Source organism: Lissotriton vulgaris, chromosome 6, assembly GCF_964263255.1.
Source record: "Lissotriton vulgaris chromosome 6, aLisVul1.2, whole genome shotgun sequence".
In the NCBI taxonomy this organism is placed as follows: Eukaryota; Metazoa; Chordata; class Amphibia; order Caudata; family Salamandridae; genus Lissotriton; species Lissotriton vulgaris.
This window is the reverse complement of record NC_141694.1, coordinates 595,977,207-595,997,034: the sequence shown is the minus strand read 5'-3', so window position 1 is coordinate 595,997,034 and position 19,828 is coordinate 595,977,207. Positions and strand designations below refer to the sequence as shown.

At 45.3% G+C, this 19,828-nt stretch overlaps 1 protein-coding gene across 1 annotated transcript in view; it reads right to left on the bottom strand.

Annotated features, from left to right (window-relative positions):
* The window catches only part of LOC147707762 (trypsin I-P38-like), a 68,300-nt gene extending 48,978 nt beyond the window's left edge, over positions 1-19,322 (bottom strand). Inside the window, exons 1-2 of the mRNA XM_086926613.1 lie at positions 19,252-19,322; positions 15,423-15,600 (exon numbers count right to left, since the gene is read on the bottom strand). Of these exons, the coding sequence (XP_086782739.1) occupies positions 15,423-15,600; positions 19,252-19,294 (221 nt within the window). The 5' untranslated portion in view covers positions 19,295-19,322. The remainder of the gene's footprint in view (positions 1-15,422; positions 15,601-19,251) is intronic.
* Positions 19,323-19,828: the final 506 nt, after the last annotated feature.

The window sequence follows — 19,828 nt, the reverse complement described above, 5'->3', positions numbered from 1 at the left end:
TTATGGTCCTTTAAATCTGATAGCAATTTTGCTTAGCGGTCTATGTGCTTAATGGGTTTTATGCTCTATAGTTATGGCTTTAATTCCAGTTAGAGTCCAAGGGAGAGGGACAGGTCAATCTGTGCTTAATACTTATGGATTTCCATACAGTGGAGGCTCGGGGAACAGCGTTTACATCGCAACTTTTACCACGCACTACCTTTACCACGCAACTTTTAAAACGCAAGTCGTTACAACGACTTGCGCTGGAGGGCGCTGTAGGATAGGGAATGGTTTAATTTACCATCCAAAACCTTCCCCTACTATCCACAGGGACTGGAGTTGGAATAGTAAATTAAACTATTCACTATCCAGCGCCCCCCAACGCAAGTCGTTGTAACGACTTGCGTTGTAAATGTTGCGTGGTAAAGGCATGCGTTGTAAAAGCATGCGTAGTAACGACATACATCCGGAGGCTCACCACTTCGCCCATATCTGTGTGGAGAGTGGAGCATGTGCTATTAGTTTTGTCTTTCCATACTGTAATCTCCCCGGATTAGGTGAGTCTGGCAAATTTCTAGAACATTTCTGCTTGTGTGTTCTCTGGTCATGTGCTTAGAGGGGGTTTCTATGCTTATTGTGTGTTCTTATAAAGTGGATCTTCATTCTCCTCATCATTCTCCAAGACCAGTGTCTCTGAAATGTGTACAGGTAATATTTCTTTATTGTGGAGCCCAGTGAGGACTTTGGTTTTACCAACTTGACTAACATCCATCTATATCTGGCCAGTTGATCTTGTGAACAACGGTTATTGAGAATCCCAAGGAAAACCATCATTTTGTGATGATCCGAACATCCATGTTTCTTTGAGCATTTTATCCTGTATTTAGAAGTATTTTTTTTCTTAATGGTGAGACCTACACTGCAACCTTCACCAGAAATCTATTTCAGAGTAGCCAGTAGAGTTTGTATTCGGATTGTGCGTATGGGTGGCAATGTGATCATCACCCAACCTTGTTTCACTGACCAGTTTGTAGTTTCCAAGTACAGTGTCTCTAACCATGTTTTCTTCCTCCATAATCTGCGGCTGCAACTCTCAGTCGCTTGTCTAGAGTGCCCTATCCAAGTGTCCATGTCTGTGTCTTTTATCTTCATTGACTATGTCCTTCCTCCCTTTAATAGTGTCCCGCTGTGTGCCATCCTGGCTTAGCATCTATTGACATAATGCACAAAGCTATTTTGCAGTTACAAAGCCTGAAAATCACAGAAATCATGGGTTTTGGTACAACAAAATGCCTTTTTGCTATTTGCAAGCCAGAAGAGTGCTGTTTGAATTACATAGTTAGGATGGGGTTTACAAGGGGTATCCTCTTTCGACCTGAGATTCATATACCAAAATCTCAAAGGGAAGATATCTGATTCGCAAACAGAAACCTATCCCTGTTTGTTATCTACCCCTTTGGGAATCGTAAAAGCAGACCACTGTCTAAGCTGCCCAATGTCTTGCCAAATGGGACTCTTTATTTTGAGCAGCTCTGGTCCCTTTAAAGGACTTGGGCTACTTTAAAAAAATGTTTCCCATTTAGCAGTGAAAATGCAGGGACACAGGTCTGATGCCCCTTGTAGTCCTCCATCCCTGCATTTACAGCCAATCGCAGCGGGTCATAAATGGTGACCTGTCAAATTCGTAATGACTTGTCAAATCGTTTTGTGACCCCCTGTTAATGTGCCATTTGCAATGTGACTTATTAATAATTTGGTCGCATTGCAAGTTAGTGTAGAAACTGCACGTAACTGGCTTGCAAATGGGAATGATACATGAGGTTTCATGTTTGTATTTCCTTGCCTTACAGGAGTATTTTCTCTCTACCTCAGTCTTCCTGTGCCATGTTCTGTTTCCTTGCTGAAGTAACAATATCTATGTCTGTCTGCCTGCATACATGTGTCAGCTACCAGGCATAGGCTAGTCAATAAACGCTGTCAAAGCAAGACTGTCAGACCCTATCCTGGGGCATGGGGCAAGCAGTGGCTACTGGGCCTCAATTGGGGGATATTATAGTCATTTGCCTTTGATGTACCAGCTGCATCCTAATATGGCTCTGCAAACTTGGCAAAGTACTTCTCCTACAGCATTTGACTTTCAGTGGCAGCAATGGCGCACAATCAAAGGCTTTTCGGGGAGGTAGTGGGGAGGTGCTCAAGCAAAGAACTCAACAATTGTCTGTAGGCACAATAATTGATTTTCCAACACAGTGCTTTACTTTATAAAAGAACAGTCACATGGGTACACTAGGGCATGCAATTTTGATACCCCATGTTCTTCGTATGCCTCTGGCTTTTTCTCTGCGAAGCACCTGATTTTTCTCCCTGGCCACTCTCTAACAGTAGTTTCCCATCTTGCCAACACTGAGCCCCTTGCTTCCTCCATGTCATGGATATCTTACTCTTGACCAATATTAGGGCCAGGTCAATGAAATGGTTACCTACTTTCTTGGGTGCTGGATGGGGGAACAGGCCCAGCAAACATACTTCCAGGGTTCAGGGTATATCGTGGTTTAGTGTGGCATTCAACCTACGTACCTTTTCAATCCAAAATTCCTGCATATACACACAGGACAGGTCATGTGGCAGAAGTCGGCCTCCACTACGGCACACCAGGGGCAGAGTTTGGGTTCCCCGCCATATATAGCAGTTGTCTTCTTCTGGTTGAGATTTGTTTGAGGTAGATAACTGGATCACTTTAAGCTGGGTGTTCTGGGACACCTTTTGTGGGTAGGCCAGTATTTTTTCCCAGTCCCTGTCCATAATTATCCTGCCCAGAACACACTCTCATCTAAGTTGGATGATGCTCAAATTTGTCCGCACCATCCCATTTAAGGTGTCATATAGCTGTTTGACTAGTCGTCTACTTACACCTATGGATAGCAATTGATGTAGGATCCCAAAGTGCCATAAAAGACTGGATCAGTGGCTCATAAGTGAGGATTTGCCCAGCTGGGAAATCACATGAATCTACCAGTGTTCCCAGGGGCATCAGGGTGGAGGCCTCATAGCAGTTACCTACTGTCACTAATCTTGCCTTCATCCATATTTTTAGTTGCGCTGCCCTGAAGTAGGATGGGGTTCTCCCTGTGGGAGGCCCGGCAGCAGGATTTATGGGGCATACAGTGGCACGCCATAAACAGCGCCGTCAGCTGTTGTCAAAAGTACCCTTGTTCCTCCCCGCCAAGTTCCTGCTGCAGCAGGTGGGCCAGGAGTGCTCTCTGGTTGGAGACCAACTCCAGACATCTCAGTTCAGACAAATTCATGCCGTCAAGCCAGAGCGTAATCCACTGAAGCTGGGCAGTCAGGTAATATAAGTAGAAGTCCAGCACACTCAGGCTCCTTTCCAAGATAGGTCACCTGAGTATGTTTAGGGACACCCTGTGTCTCTCGCCAACCCAAATGAGTTATGTCAGTAGTGAGTCCAGATGCTTAAACCACTGGGATGACAACCAGATCGGAAGATTAGTAAAGAAGTAGAGCAGCCTCGGTAACATGATCATTTTGGTCAAGGCTATCTGTGCCATGGTGGGGAGTCAGAGAGAGCACTAAAAAAACTACACTTTTCTTCAGGACATGCACTACCATCCCAAGGTTGCCTTCCTGCAGGTCCTCCAGGGAATGGTGGACTGGGACACCCAGGTATCGGAAAGTCGAGAGAGCCCAACCAATCTCTGGCAATAAAGTCCTTGGTCTATTTACTTTGGAAGTAAATGGAAAGGAATATATTTTTTTCAGGTTCATCCCTAGCCCTGATAGGTCCCCAAACTTATTCAAATGTTACAACAATGCCAGGGCGTTGTTAACAATGTTGGTCATGTATAATGGTAGGTCATCTGTGTGTAGCGAGATCAGATGTTCATTGTTGCCTACTCAGATACCACAGCCACTTCCAAGCATTCTGCATGGTTCAGCTAGGGGCTCAACAGCAAGGGGGAACAGGAGAGGGGATAAGAGACACCCCTGCCTGGTATCTCAGAAGACCTTATACTAGTCTGACACCATTGTACCCATCTTGACTCGGGCAGTGGGGTTGGGATCTAACTAGGGTATCCATGTCACCCATAGGTCCCCCAGCTGCATCCAGGTCATGATTGCATCTAGGTAGGCCCAACTTACAGTGGATAATGCCTTCTCTGCGTCCACAGCTATCAAACCCGGCCCAACTTCACCTTCTAGCCAGGGGGCAAACAACACAGAGTACAAGCAGCATAAGTTGAAGGAGGTATTGCATTGTGGGATAAGCCCATGTGCAGGAGGAAAAGCATAGCCAGTATCTTACTTAAGATCTTGAAGTCCATGGATAAAGTGAGTCAGACTACCCCTGTTCCTCTGAAAACCTACAGAGATCAGCTGCTGAGTGTCCCAGGGCTCCTCCCTGAGTCCCACCCTCTTCAATGTCCATCTGGCCCCCCTCACTGCCATCATCAGAAGCCACAGATTCAATATTGTCTCCTTCGCTAGCAACACTCAGCTGACCCTCTCCTTCACCAGCAAACCCACAGCCGCCAAAATCAGCTTTCACAGTGGAATGAAGGACGTTGCTGCCTGGATGAAATAAGTTTACCTCAAGCTCAACTCAGACAAGACCAAAGTACTCATCCTGGGACCCACCCCCACAGCCTGGGATGACTCCTGGTGGCCAGCTGCACTAGGAACCCCTCCGACCCCTATGGACCACACACGCACCCTCAGCATCATACTGGACTCCTCACTCACAATGAACCGCTAAATCAATGCAGTATCGTCATCCTGCTTCCACACGCTCCACCTGCTCCGCAAGACATTCAGATTGATCCCCACAGAATGCAGAAAGATGCTCACCCATGCACTTATCACCTGCAGACTTGACTACGGCAATGCACTTTATGCCGGCATCACCCAGAAATAGCTCAGGAAACTACAGAACATCCAAAATGCCACAGCCAGATTGGTCCTCGACATTCATAACACAACACCTCTGACAACTCCACTGTCTCCCTATCAACATGAGAATCACCTTCAAGCTCCTCACACATGCCTATAAAGCTCTCCATGACAAAGGACCAGAATATCTGCACCACTGCCTCGCATTCCACACACCCATCAGACAACTCCGCTCTGCATAACTTACCCTGACCTCCATCCCCTGGATCCACAAGACCAGAACTGAAGACATGTCCATCTCCTACCTTGCCACCAAGACCTGCCCCTCTGCGTCAGGCAATCTGCATCAATGACCCAATTCAGAAAGGACCTCAAGACCTGGCTCTTCGACTGAACCTTTACACCCAGACGGATCAGCAGCTCCACCCTTTAGCACCTTCTGACCCTCACGGCTGAGTAGCCTCACTGTACAAACTCTTGATTGATGTTCAAAAAGGACAACAGGAGATATGCCGTGCCCCAGCTGTATTTATCTTTGGCAGTGGGACAACTACTGCGTCCCTGGTGGTGGCTGGTAATTCTCTCTGCTAGAGTGCTTTATTGTACATGTCAGCGAAGCATGGGGCAAGTGATCCAGAGAACGTGGAGTAGAACTCTACTGGCAGTCCATCAGGACCTGGTGTCTTCCCCTTGCCATGTCCCAGATGGCCCCTGTGATCTCTTGAGGCGTAATAAGAACCCCCCAGTTCTGCTGCAGCGATCAGTGTCCACATCGGTGGTGCCAGGGGAGCCAAAAGGGCTTCCAAGTGTTCTCCTTGAACTGTGAGTTACTTTCCATAGAGTCTGGTTTAATATTCCAGAAAGGTGTCATTAATCTCCACCTGGGTATGTACTGGGTGGCCATCTGGTCGGGTCAAGCATGTGATTGGGGCTCCCCTTTTCTTAGGACACATTAACCAGGCCAGCAATCGTTCCATCTTACCCTCTACTTAGTGTGCCCTGGCGATGTCTTCCCTATAGTGATGGCAGCGGTATTTCTCTAAAATGACAATGCAGTATTCCTTGACTTCCGCCAGCTTAGTCCTCGCATCAGGGTCAATATCAACCTAATTGCCCAGATGGGGAATGGTCCTATCTAGAGATCCCAGTTTCTGGTCAACTTCCCTCTGGAAGGCCACTGTTGTACCCATTCAGTGGCCATGAATGACCACTTGGAATGCCTACCATTTTACCTGGCAGTCAAAGGCTGTGCCATGGTTGTGTGCAAAATAGTTTGAGATGGCTTCTCGAGGCCTTTTTGATAAGTGTCATCCTCCAGGGTGCTGGGACAGAGGTGCCACATTGGGATCGCAGATCTAGCTGTGCTCAGTTGGAGCCCAGAAGTAGCAGATTATGACACAAGATAGTACGACCCAGGTGCTCAGTGTATTGGACAATTGACAAATTGACAAAGGAATGCTGATCACAGGACTTTTTCTAGGTGGACTGCATACAAAATAGAGTGATAGGAGTAGTCCTACTCTATCCTGACATGTGTCCTCCAAACATCCTCAAGCCCCCACCTGTGCGACCAGTCCAAAGACTCCTTTGCTAGTCTGTGGGCAGGTCCCCCAGGGAGCGCCATTGTGGAGCAATCAAGATCAATGTCCTCCACACAATTGAAGTCCCCTCCTACAATCATGTCACTCCCGGGTAGAAAGCCTGCCAGTGTAGACAGTCGGTCTAAGAACAGTGGCTGATCCTGGTTGAGAACATATACAAAACCAAGTGCCAGGACCCTGCATCTAGTCTTCCTTCCACAAACACATATCTGCCACATGTTTCTTTGCGGACCTGAGTGGCCTCAAAGGGAAATCCTGTACATATCGAGATCAAGGTGCTTCTGGAGTATGCAGAAACCTCAGCGGCACGTACTTGGCCCCTGCACCATCCCCTGGAAGCTCTGTGCTTCAACAGCAGTGAGATGTGTTTCTTGCAATCAGGCTATATGAACTTTTCCATGTTTAGGGAATGTAAACACCTTATGCCTACGGGCTCCTGTTCCCATGCCCCTAATGCTCCAGGTCATTAAGGTCAAATGAATGTGTGTTACATTCGGGTGCGTGAAGTGTTATGTCAGTTGGGGCCCCTTCTGTCCAATACCCCCGTATCTTGCCCAAAAAGTGGCCATGCAAGTCCCAAAACTCATAAAACTGTCAAACAGTGGACCAACTCCCCCGGCAAATATAGGCATGATGAAAGATACATAAAATGTGTAACAATTTCCCGCTAATTAGAGAGTATGGATGTGTGTGGGGAGGTAGCATACATGATCTGTGTGTGACAGCAGCCACCACAGTCCGACACCCCCATATTAATTGAACTGTAACATTCACTCATTGGCAACTCAACGAGGAGCGCTGTGAGAGCCCCCCGAAACCCCTCACACCACAGGTATTGCGTGCAGTGTCAGGAGGTCAGTTTCTCCTCAGATGTAGGTGAGTGCAAACTAATAAGAGCAAGTAATAACAATGATATTACAGGCGCAGCAGGAGACCATGGGTCTCAATCGAGAGAGTCATAGTATGTCTACATGCGTGTGTCTGAGGAGTTCACCTTAAGGAGGCACCTCACAGTCAAACAGGTACCACACCGCCCTCCAGCTGAACACCTTACCAACTTTCCAAAGAGTAATCAAAGTGGTTTTTTTCTGCAGTCACAAGTGGCAGTGGTGGTCTATCCACCAAGGCATCATCCAATATAAGTTCCACCGAGTGTTTATCTAAAGGGTTCTCTGTATCCGAGTCCAAACCGTGTTCAAGGGGAAGGTCCGTCGCTGTCAGCAGGGCTGTTGCCCTGTCCCTGTCTACTGGGCCTTCATCGAACCCCACCGCCAGCTCGCAGCCAACTGGCCCTGGCCTCACCTCCACAGACGCTGACACAGTAGTGGTCTTCATTCTTGCATGGTGTGGGTCGTGCATTCAGCCCGATATTTATCTATCAAAGATGTGTATGGTGTTATTCACTATGATCTGCAGCTTGGCATGGAACAGAAGGGAGTACCAGATTCTGAGTTCATTCAGTTTCTGCTTGACTTCCAGGAATGAAGGCTTGTACTGCCACAGTGAAGTCAGGGAACATGTTAGTTGCAGAGTTTTCTACCCGAAATGGGCCTTTGGTCCGGGCTTTCTGGAGTAAGATGTCACGGTCCCAGTAATGCAGCAGGCTAGCCACTTCCAGCCTCGGCGGACGTCCCAGTGCAGTGGATCAGTGCTCCCTGTCAAAGGTAAAGAATGGAGTGTGTTCTGCAGGCACTACCTGAGTTGTCATTCAGGTTTCCAGGTATGCGATCATATGACCACCCTCTGCTCCCTCCAGTAGACCCATTTTCCTCACATTGTTTCGATGATTACAGCCTTTGGCATCCTCTGCTCTGCGCCATTGGCAGTTCGTCTGGACTGTTCACATGAGGCACAGGGTCAAGACTGATTTGCATATGGCCATGTCTGAACTGGGGTGGCTTGGTGAGCAAAATACCGATGGATTAAACCCAGATCTGTGTCTGGGGGTGAATGTTTTGCCATTTTGCAACATTCCAGCCATCATATTGTGTGTTTTGCTGTTCACTCTATGTGGGAAGGGTATGCCCAGACGTGGATCCCGTGCTCACTACGCCACTGGAGTCAAGCTATCCTGGCTGAAGACGGCTGATAGCCAGAAACCGGTCCTAGGATGCTTGATTCCGGTCCAGGGAAGACATGGCTTGGCAGTTCAGTCTGGACTGTTCTCATGAAGCACAGGGTCAAGACTGATTTGCATATGGCCATGTCTGAACTGGGGTGGCTTGGTGAGCAAAATAACAATGGATTAAACCCATATCTGTGACTGGGGGTGAATGTTTTGTCATTGTACAACATTCCATCCATCATATTGTGTGATTTACTGTTCCCCCTATGTGGCAAGGGTATGCCCAGACGTGGGTCCCGTGTTCACTACGCCACTGGAGTCAAGCTATCCTGGCTGAAGACAGCTGATAGCCAGAAACCGGTCCTAGGATTCTTGATTCCAGTCCAGGGAAGACATGGCTTGGCAGTTCGGTCTGGGCTGTTCCCATGAAGCACAGGGTCAAGACTGATTTACATATGGCCATGTCTGAACTGGGGTGGCTTGGTGAGCAAAATAATGATGGATTAAAACCAGATCTGTAACTGGGGGGGAATGTTTTGCCATTGTGCAACATTCCATCCATCATATTGTGTGTTTTGCTGTTCACCCTATGTGAGAAGGGTATGCCCAGACGTGGGTCCCGTGCTCACTACGCCACTGGAGTCAAGCTAACCTGGCTGAAGATGGCTGATAGCCAGAAACCGGTCCTAGGATGCTTGATTCCGGTCCAGGGAAAACATGGCTTGGCAGTTCAGTTTCGTGCTCGCACCTGCTTTATTTTATCTATTAGAGCTTCCTGTTGAAGCTAATTTAGTAAGTATTTTAGGATGGCGCTGGCAGCTTGCCGGCGCCATCCTAAAATAGTAACAACATGCCCTAATCGTGAGCGTCGTCGAGGCAGGTGTGCCTTCTTCACAAATCTACCGTGGAAATTCAGCTGTGATGCTGGATAGAGGCCTTTGCATCCTTGACTTTCACAAGCACAATACCCGTGCTGTTCTTGTGACCAGGGGTTTCTTTCTCTTCATCTGCTGAACTGATCTTTCTCAGACCTTTTATACACAGAAGAAGCATGTTGAACTCGCATGGTAGCCCTGCCCATTTGGCCCAGCCCACACACTCGCGGTTTGCACCGTCTTCCCGCCATTCACCCACTATGATGGACAGCTCACTCAAGGGACCCCTGCGCCCGTCGGGGCGATTGCATAGTAACACACACATGGTCGCTCGAACTAGTTGATGCTCAAATTCAGTGACTCATTCATTAGCCCAAAAACAATCCTGAGCGTCGTCGAGGCTCGACAGGTGTGCCTTCTTCCCAACTCTACCGTGGAAAATCAGCTGTGATGCTGGATAGAGGCCTTTGCATCCTTGACTTTCACGAGCACAATACCTGTGCTGTTCTTGTGACCAGGGGTTTCTTTCTCTTCATCTGCTGAACTGATCTTTCTCAGACCTTTTATACACAGAAGAAGCATGTTGAACTCGCATGGTAGCCCTGCCCGTTTGGCCCAGCCCACACACTCGCGGTTTGCACCGTCTTCCCGCCATTAACCCACTATGATGGACAGCTCACTCAAGGGACCCCTGCGCCCATCGGGGCGATTGCATAGTAACACACACATGGTCGCTCGAACTAGTTGATGCTCAAATTCAGTGACTCATTCATTAGCCCAAAAACAATCGTGAGCGTCGTGGTAGCCCTGCCCGTTTGGCCCCGCCCACACACTCGCGGTTTGCACCGTCTTCCCGCCATTCACCACTATAATGGACAGCTCACTCAAGGGACCCCTGCGCCCGTCGGGGCGATTGCATAGTAACACACACATGGTCGCTCGAACTAGTTGATGCTCAAATTCAGTGACTCATTCATTAGCCCAAAAACAATCGTGAGCGTCGTCGAGGCTGGACAGGTGTGCCTTCTTCCCAACTCTACCGTGGAAAATCAGCTGTGATGCTGGATAGAGGCCTCACAAGAGGCATGTGCACTCGCATGGAAGCCCCGCCCCCGCCCCAAATCCGCGGATCCGCAAAATCCGCGGATTTTGCGGATCCACGATCCGCAAATCCGCAAAATCCGCGGATCGTGGATCCGCAAAATCCGCCCATGCTTAGATTAGAGTCCTCGCCAGCTACACAAAAGGATTCACTAATGGCCACTTTAGCACAAATGCGGAGATAAGTTTTCAAATTGGTGAACTGATTTACCCCAAGCAATATGTGGTGTTTTTCAAGACCACTGAGAAAACAGAATAGCACTATAAATGGCTTTAAGATTTTTTGTTTCCCCGGACCTGAGCCGTGCTACCGTGATAAGGAGGGAGGACTTACAGATCATTGAGACACAACTGACTTCCCTAGGGATGGAGAACTCCATTTGGTACCATGCTGGGACGAAGGTATGTTCTGGAAGGGATATATTTCTTTTTTCACATCTGTAGTACTTGAATTTCTTGAGTTTCTTGAATTTATGAAGTTTTGGAGAGGGCCTAGTCTTAGAGAAGAGTCTCGCCCTGAGCGTTTTCTTCCAATCCTTATTGTCATTACTAAGAAACATTGGCCTTTCTGAGTCTGCCTCTTGTAATGCCAGCGAGGACGTTTGCAGAGTGATTAATCACATCCAGGGTTCGGTTCACAGTCTGTTGCACAACCATCACCGTTGAAAGCACAGTAATGGTCTGCTTCTGAGACCAATAATTTGTTTTATAAAAATGATTGAAATCTAATCTACACCTGATGACTGTTCCCAACAAGACATGAAGGGACAAAGAGAAAGTACATAAGGATAAAACACTTTACTAAGAGTGAAGATTTGGTGCAATAATATAATATAAAAGTATGCATTCAAGTACAGACATAGAACATTTGTGAGCAGCTAGAAATGGGTGACTCTTCTTCTTAGGAAAGATTTGTGGGACCTGTTGAATCTATCAGCCTTCTGGCTGACAGGAAGTAGTGGATGGGGGTCAGTCGTACTCACACTTTCCACCCCTAGCAGAAAAGGGCCTACATCTGGAGGCTACGTGTCTCCTGTTTTTTTAAAGCCCCAGATGGAAGACTACCCAACCTAGAGCAATGCCCATCCACTTCTTTCTGCGAACCCTGTGTGGTAAGGCGGGGAAGTACAGAATTTAAAAATTAGTTTTACTTATTTGTAACAGATGCACCAGTGGAGAGTTCACTTGCCACCTACGGCTCTTCCTGTTGTCTGTTTACTATGTCCATGATGACATGAATTCAAACAAAAAAACTACTAGAATGAAATGTAGAGAGGAGGAGCAGGGTAAATGCAATGGGCCTGCACCAACCAATCAGCAAATCTTATTTATACAGCTCCATGATGAAGCATGCCGCCACTTGTTGAGTGAGGGTGTGCTCTGCTCTACGAATTACTTATAATCATTAATTAGTCAAATTGTCTATAGACCTTAGTCTCTTTTGGGTGAGGTACGTTTTCCCCTCCTCGCTCCTCCTCGGAACTGTACACCTTAGTATTGACTTCTTAAACCATGACAGATGTAATAACTCTATGCCGCTCTTAGAGTTGGTTGGCTTCTGAGACATGAAGCTTTATCTTGAAATTAATTCTGTCACATATCACGTGCTTTGATTGGTTTATTTCAAAACATAAATAATATAAGCAGTGACAAATTAATAATTGCAATTTTTTACTTTTAATATGACTGCAGCATATACATCTATTGACGATTTTTTAAGCATATATAAAAACACAGATAGAAATGCACTAACATATAGTATATGGTCAAGAAGATTACTGTTTATAATAATGATGTTTTTAGAATTGTATTTGTCTTGTCTAGTGTTGATTAAGAGCGACACTACTGCCACTGAGTTTTCAACAATGACCTGCACATGCAGCGAAAAACTTCCAGTTTCTCGTGGCCATTTTTTTTTTGTTTTGTTTCTTTAACTCATGCGTTGGGAGTTTGTTTCAGAAAAACAAAAAACAGGTTCTGAGCAGGTCAAACAAACGTGTCACTGTGTTGGTGTTCATTTGCTGCACCAGGAGAAGCACTGAAGGCACAGGCCTCCCCTCCAGACCTGCAGGGGTCTCTAATAATGAGGAGAGGACCTCCACCAGACACGTGGGGGCCAAGCCCGCACTGACCTGAGAGGATTCGATCATAATATTAAATGAGACCCATAGTAATGATGCATGTCATGTCTTTGTTTTTTCAACAATAATTAAAGTTATTATTAAATGCTATCAATCAATACAATCAGACATTTATAGAGCGCACTACTCGCCCGTGAGGGTCTCAAGGCCGTAAGGGGGGAGGGGGGCTGCTACTTCTCGAACAACCAGTTCTTGAGAAGTCTCCTGAAGGTCAGCAGGTCCTGGGTCAACATCTCCTCCGTGCTTCATCTGCTGTCTTTGAGATCTTAGCAGCAAATGTTTACTTGGGGTTTCCAATGGCCGAAGCTTTGCATAAACACTGTGGCCTCCGTACTGTGTTTCTACCAGAGCAGGAGTTGCTGGTTGGTATTAAATGTAGCTACTGGGGGTGAAATCCCACCAAGCCCTATAACCAGGTCCATCTGGAAGCCATAGTGAGGACTGGATTCTGAACTCCTGGATGACCAAACTATTGCCCCTTTTTCTGGGGGTTCAAAGAGGAGAATAGCCTTGTGGTTGCAGAGCAGATCTAAGTGGGCCATCCATCCTGGGAAGGCAGGTGATCTGTCTCCGGAGTTTTCACAGAGCCCAGGTTTCCATTTTGCTAATGCTCAGCCATCACTGGGGATTTCTTTTTTTTGTGAGGCCATGCTATAGGAGTTGTTCTTAAATGCTTAAATCAAATTTCTGATATTTCATATGCTTGATCATTATCATCCTAAAGGTGTATTGTTTCTGTTTCTTCGCAACTCCCTTGGGGTGCAGTTTTGTGCTATGGGACCATTACTCCTGGCGCGCCTGCTACTGACTGCTCCAAAGTCAGCTCCCTGCTAAAACCTCTATGCACTAAGGCTGTCATCAATATATTACATTAGCATGAAAATCACCACAAAATGTATAGAAACAACTGAGATGTGCCATACTGGATTGTCATTCCTGTCTGTAACAAAAGATACATTTTGAGAAACAGCAAGTGGAATATTCAATTTTTCCAGTGGCTACAGTGGCTGTACATATGATTCCTACGTGCCTTTGAAGGCTATGCTTTTTCTGCAAAACTTGCATATGCCACAAGAGATACTGGGCAAGATGTAGGTCGCCCAATATCGGTCGGTAACGGCCGCAATTATCGAATTTCGCCCGTTACCGACCGGTATTGGGCTTTTCAGATGCAGGTGGCATTTTTGTAGGATTCTGTATTTTACCGAATCGGTAATTTAAGGATTCGGTAAAATACCGAATTCTTAACATACCGATTCGGTAAATTACCGAATCCAGGATGTAGGGAGCACTCAAGTTAGTGCATTCCTCAGTTAAGGATTCGTTATTTACCACCAACTACAAGTTGGTGGTAAATAATGAAAACCTTTGAAAAAGCATTTTTTTTGCATTTCCAACAGTGCCATGTTGCAGACATACATGCCCTTAGGACATGTATGTCTGCAACATGTGCACCCATACACAATTGAGGGGTGCAACAGGGTGTCAAAGTGACATCCTGCCACCCTTCAATGTTTCCCTCTTTTACCGAATCGGTATTTACCGATTTGGTAATTGCCATAGGAATGAATGGCAATTACCAAATCGGTAAATACCGATTCGGTAATTACCGAAACTTACCGATTCAGTAATTTTTAACGAAAAATTACCTACATCCCATTTACCTATTCTTAAATACCGAATCTGTATGATTCGGTATTTAAGAGTCGGTAAACTGGGGTTACCTACATCTGGCCCACTGCGAGGTAAACATTTCTCAACTTTAAATCACTAAGGGCCAGATGTAGGTAATTCCTATTTACCGACTCTTAAATACCGAATCATACCAATTCGGTATTTAAGAGTCGGTAAATAGGAAGGGGGCAGATGTAGGTAATTCTAATTTAAGAATTACCGAATCTGTATGATTCGGTAAATACCGAATCGGTATTGCCCATTGATTCCTATGGGCCATGAAGCCCATAGGAATCAATGGGAAATACCAATTTGGTATTTACCGAATCGGTAAATACCGAATCCTGCAAGGGTGCAGGGGCTGTCATTTTGACACCCTCTAGCACCCCAAGTACAGGCTTGTGTGCCATGTGGCACACATACATGCCCTAAGGGCATGTCTGTGTGTCACATGGCACAGGTGTACATGCACAGAAGTGCATGTACACCTGAATTCGGTATTTTACCACCCAATTGGATTGGGTGGTAAAATACCGAATTCTGAAGACCTGTAGCACTGTAAACAGTGCTACCTACATCTGGGTTTTACCGAATCGGTAAAATTACCGATACGGTATTTTACAGAATCTGTAAATTTACCAAATCGGTAAATTTACCAATTCTGTAAAATCAGGGCCCCTACATCTCAAAACCCAATTACCGGTCGGTAACGGCCGAAATCGGGCCGTTACCGACCGGTAATTGGCTACCTACATCTGGCCCTAAATATTCATAGTAATGAATGAATAATGCAATGAACTGGCTTCTTTTATCTTCCTCACAACTAGCTTTCCTAAATGCTACATATACAGAGAATACCAGGAGGACACAAGGACCTGTGTTAGTGACTTGTATGTTGGAGATAAATTGAGTTCATGTTTTCTATGGGATGGATTAGGTGACCGTATATTTCAACAAATAACCTTTTTTTTTTTAATAAATATTTTTATTAACTGCATCGAAAAAGAACAGTGGTGTACATCACAGTTGCAGCATTTAACGCAAACAAATAACCTTTTGAACAGAAGAGGATACTCACAGCCCCATGCAATGTGCAGCCGAAAGGACCCACCACTGATTGATCAGGGATCCCCCGCAGAAGTGGTCTCCGTTGTTTGTCTTGTATGTCAGGTAGGCCTGCCAGGGGATGCTGCCCTTGGCACAGCTGAAGCCATTGATAATGTCACTAATGTCGTTGGCCTTTGCTGGGTAGGCATCTGCAAAACACGAATCAAGAGAAATGTGAAAACATGAGACGAGGGTTCTTGGTGCACCTGATTTATAAAACTATATGTGCACCTAAGTTCAGCTTAGGTCAGTGAAACGATGCCATCGAGGGGAGCAAATGGCAGATCCCAATTCATATAAGCCAGTGGTGTCTGTAGAAGTGATTTTCATGGGGTCACAGAAGCAGACTGAGATGAATGTAGAGGGGGCATCTACAATGGGCAACCATAAAGATTGTGTGCATGTCTTTATATAAATACACACACACACACATTTACACACATAAAGTAATTTAAATATTTGAAGCAGATTAGGATTTAAGGGTAGTGGTCTTCAAAGTGTCTCAACCACTCTAGTTCTCCTCTTCACACCACTTTCTTCTGCAGTTGACTGTTTTAGTTAGACATTTATACCTTTTTCTCCTAATGCCTTTCTGAAATTCTCCATCCGCAAATTTCACACCTCTCTTTCCTCTTCAGCGCCCTCTTTTCACTCTCTCCTGCACATGCTTCCTTGCATCCCCTTTCCCTCCCCTCCTCACACACAATACACACTAATCTGCAAGCATTGTCTTTTCTTTACCTTCCGCTCTGGCAATGTTTCCGCAGCTGTGTACCTCTTTCACACACATTTCCAAAGGATCACATTTACAAATGGCACATCTGACAACTACTGTACGCACTCTGCAGAAAGGCTAAGGATTGGATGAGCGTTATTTATGAACTCCTTTATGGCCCAGTGATGGGCACTGCGGGAGATTCTCTTTGCCTTCATCCTGAGCACCACAAGCCTCAATCGTTGCCCGTTATAAACAGCCACAAACAAACTAAACTCACAGAGGCAGCTTTTTTCACAGTACGCACTGTGCATGAGTAGGATATCGCATAAAATAAAATACAGAAACACAGCATCCTGAAAAATATCAAACACTCCTTGGGAATTCAAGAGTAAGTAAAACGTGAAATATATACAGGCACAAATCATCGCTGTTCCCAGGCGACGAAGCCAGTGTCTGTTCTTCCTGGCTTCAGCTGTCGTCGCGTGCTAGGCCACAAGGGGGAGCCAGGACACCTTCAGACGAGGCACTACAGGTAAACCACTAATATATCAGAGTTTCCAAAGCTGAACACCCATATATGGAAAATAATTATGTGGAGTATATGCAAGTGTGATTCATAGTCTAAATTCTATGAGTAACACGTCTTTCTTGTGCTTTTTCACACTCAATTTGAGTATTTAATCTTAGTGCCTAAAAGGCTGTAGTACGTATACGAATGTAGTCTGTAAAAACTCAAATACCCATCTTAACTGGAGATTAGAGGGGCGAATAAGAAGAGACATTTCTCCACCAGGAAATATATTTTCGAGGAGGAGAAAAGCGATATAAACTTTAGTGTGAATTTTGGCTTCAAACTTCATTCTTAATCAGTCTGCCTGTGACCAATCGACTAATTACGTGTTAGGTATTCACTTAAAAATCAATAACTTTTGTAAATTTTGGTGCAGAAGGAAGGTTTTTTTTATGAATCCCTAAAACAAAGCAACGTTATGACAATGGAATGCTTTATCTCACAATCTATTAAACGTATTTCTCCCTTTGTCATGATACAGCCTTGAAATATTTATTTTAAAGCACATGGGCCAAATGTATGATCATTCACTTCAGCGAGTCATACATTTTGCAAATAGGCGACTAGCTAAAGAGAATGAGCAACAGTGTCTCAGACACTGTTTTCGATTCCCAATGGGGTCGCAAATTGCATGCCTCATCAATATTCATGAGGCAAGTGCAATTTGCGACCCGATTGGGAATGGCTAGCATTCACAGGGATCAGCAGACCACCATGTCTGGGACTGCTTTTTAAATAAAGCAGTTTTTTTTAAATTCAGCCAGTTTTCCCTAAAGAAAAACGGGATGATGCATTAAAAAATAAAAAATGAAACCTTTCAGTTTCATTTTGAAGGGCAGGCCGTGGTCCCTGGGACCATGTCCTGCTCTTAAAAAATATTTTTAACTGCCAGTCACAAAGGGGAAGCGGGTGCCCTGGGGACCCCTTCCCGTATGCGAGTGGTGTACCACCTACTTGAAGTAGGTGGTAAACTGTGAGTGCTGTGTGACCGCAAATGCGGTTGCAAAACAATAGTACATGGCATTGAGACTCGCTATTAGGAAGGGACGTCCCTTCCTGACAGCGAGAGTCACAAACGCTATTTTGCGAGTCAGTGACTCACGAAATAGCATTTGTACATGCCATGACCCTTTTTTTTGCGGTTGCAAATGGGCCGATCTCCAGTTTGCAACTGCAAAAAAAGGTTGTAGATCTGGCTCCATGGTTCAGCAATGGCCATGAAGAGTAAGAGAGGGGAATGAATACAAGGAATGTGATACTGACCTTACAACTGAAAATACTATTAAAGATTGTGATATTGACGAATGAAAGTAACACTTCTCATTGAAGAACAATACGTGACCACTGTGAAATTGAGCTGCATTATCTGAGCGCAACAGTAAGTATTTTTTGAACAAATATAGAAGGCAGTTCTTGTCCGTGAGGACACCAGGGCCTAGTTACCAATGATGCAGAAAGTCCACTGTGACCCTGCCCTGAAGGACCAACTAAGATCGGATCATTCCTATATTTTACTACCCGAGCCACAGTAAAAAGGATCATTTTCCAAGCTTGCACAAGGGCCCAAGGCGTCATTGCTAGGCTACTGTGAGGACCTGAATCTGTATGGTGTAGCCTGATGGCTGCAACAAATCCCTGTTATGTGACCGTCATTTAATGTTGAATGAAGATCTTGTTTCAAAACACCACGTTATTGCAGCATGGAAAAGCGAATTTATTTTAATTGTAAACCTGTGTAAAAAAACTTCTCACATTCCTGGCCAGTCCCATTGCACTTATCACAAATGTTGATCCTTTATGTCTTAAAATGATCCAGTCAGCAGGTATCAAGGCCACTGCTGTCCAAATCAACCTCTCCAGTGGCTCCAGAATGCTATTTTTCAACTTTATTCCCACTTGAGCAGGCAACCACTCAACACATTTGCATGAAAAACATGTACTGGGGCCATTTGAAATCTAAGGCTTGGTTCCCAATGAATGGTGCCTTCCAGCATATAGTCCCCTCCTTCCGCCAGATTTAAATGTCTTCGCTAAATCTGATTGGCTTTGAAAACGACACCAAAGCTTCAATGTATATATATAACCCACAAAGTGATTGGCACAGAAGGAACCTGTTCACAAGGCTTGGTTTGAAATGTGTCAAAGCCTATTCACCCTCCTAGCCATTCACGTCAGTAATGCTTTCGCTGTTTAGATTGGGTAAGCGAAGACCAGCTAATTTGTAAAATATCTTTAAAGTCCCCTCTCGTCAATACATCACTATATACCCCACACAACCCTCATCCTGTCACACACTCCTAACCAGAAGACATCAGGACACCAAGCAATCATCCAAAGGTAGACATGATGAAGGTGCATTTAAAAAATCTGCAAAGGTCTATACATGTGCATGCAAATCCAGGATTGCAACAGCTAACACCCCTGAAGACTAAGGATGTCATGACAAGGCTAGGCTCCCAACAATTCTGAGAAGTAAAACAGCCCATGAACTCTCTCTCTTCATATGTTTACCTGCCTGCCAGACTGCCAGAAACAGCAGGAGTAAGAGCTTCATCTTGATGCTGTGGTTGGCAGTGGATTTTCCAACTACTGCAGCTTGAAGAAAACTTTTATATACAAGTCTTTATCACGTCTTGTACGTCAGAGATAAGTTAGAAAATCAACAAACTCTGGCTGTATGCTCCTAGTCAAAATATCACTTAATGGATCCACAATCTTTCCAGTGCATACACAAATAATCTCAACTCAGGGTGACATTGGCAGCAAGGCTTCCACAAGTCAGTGCATTAAAAGTGCAGGTGGATACATCTGGTGATACAGAGGTGACATTTTACACACATGCGCTCTCTCTCTCTCATTTGGACTTTAGAAACTACGGTCTATTTCCTTAATCAACACAGACTGTACAATAAATGCAATGATTCTGCCATTACGATTGGAAAAGGTCATACAAAACGTCATTGACCCCTTTTAAGCAGGCATCCTGAAGGAGTAGGCTGACTGCGGACAACTTAGATTATTCTGCCACGCACTTGATAAGTACGAATGTGTTAATTTCCCAGCTATTGATTTAGGGTTGACGCGGAAA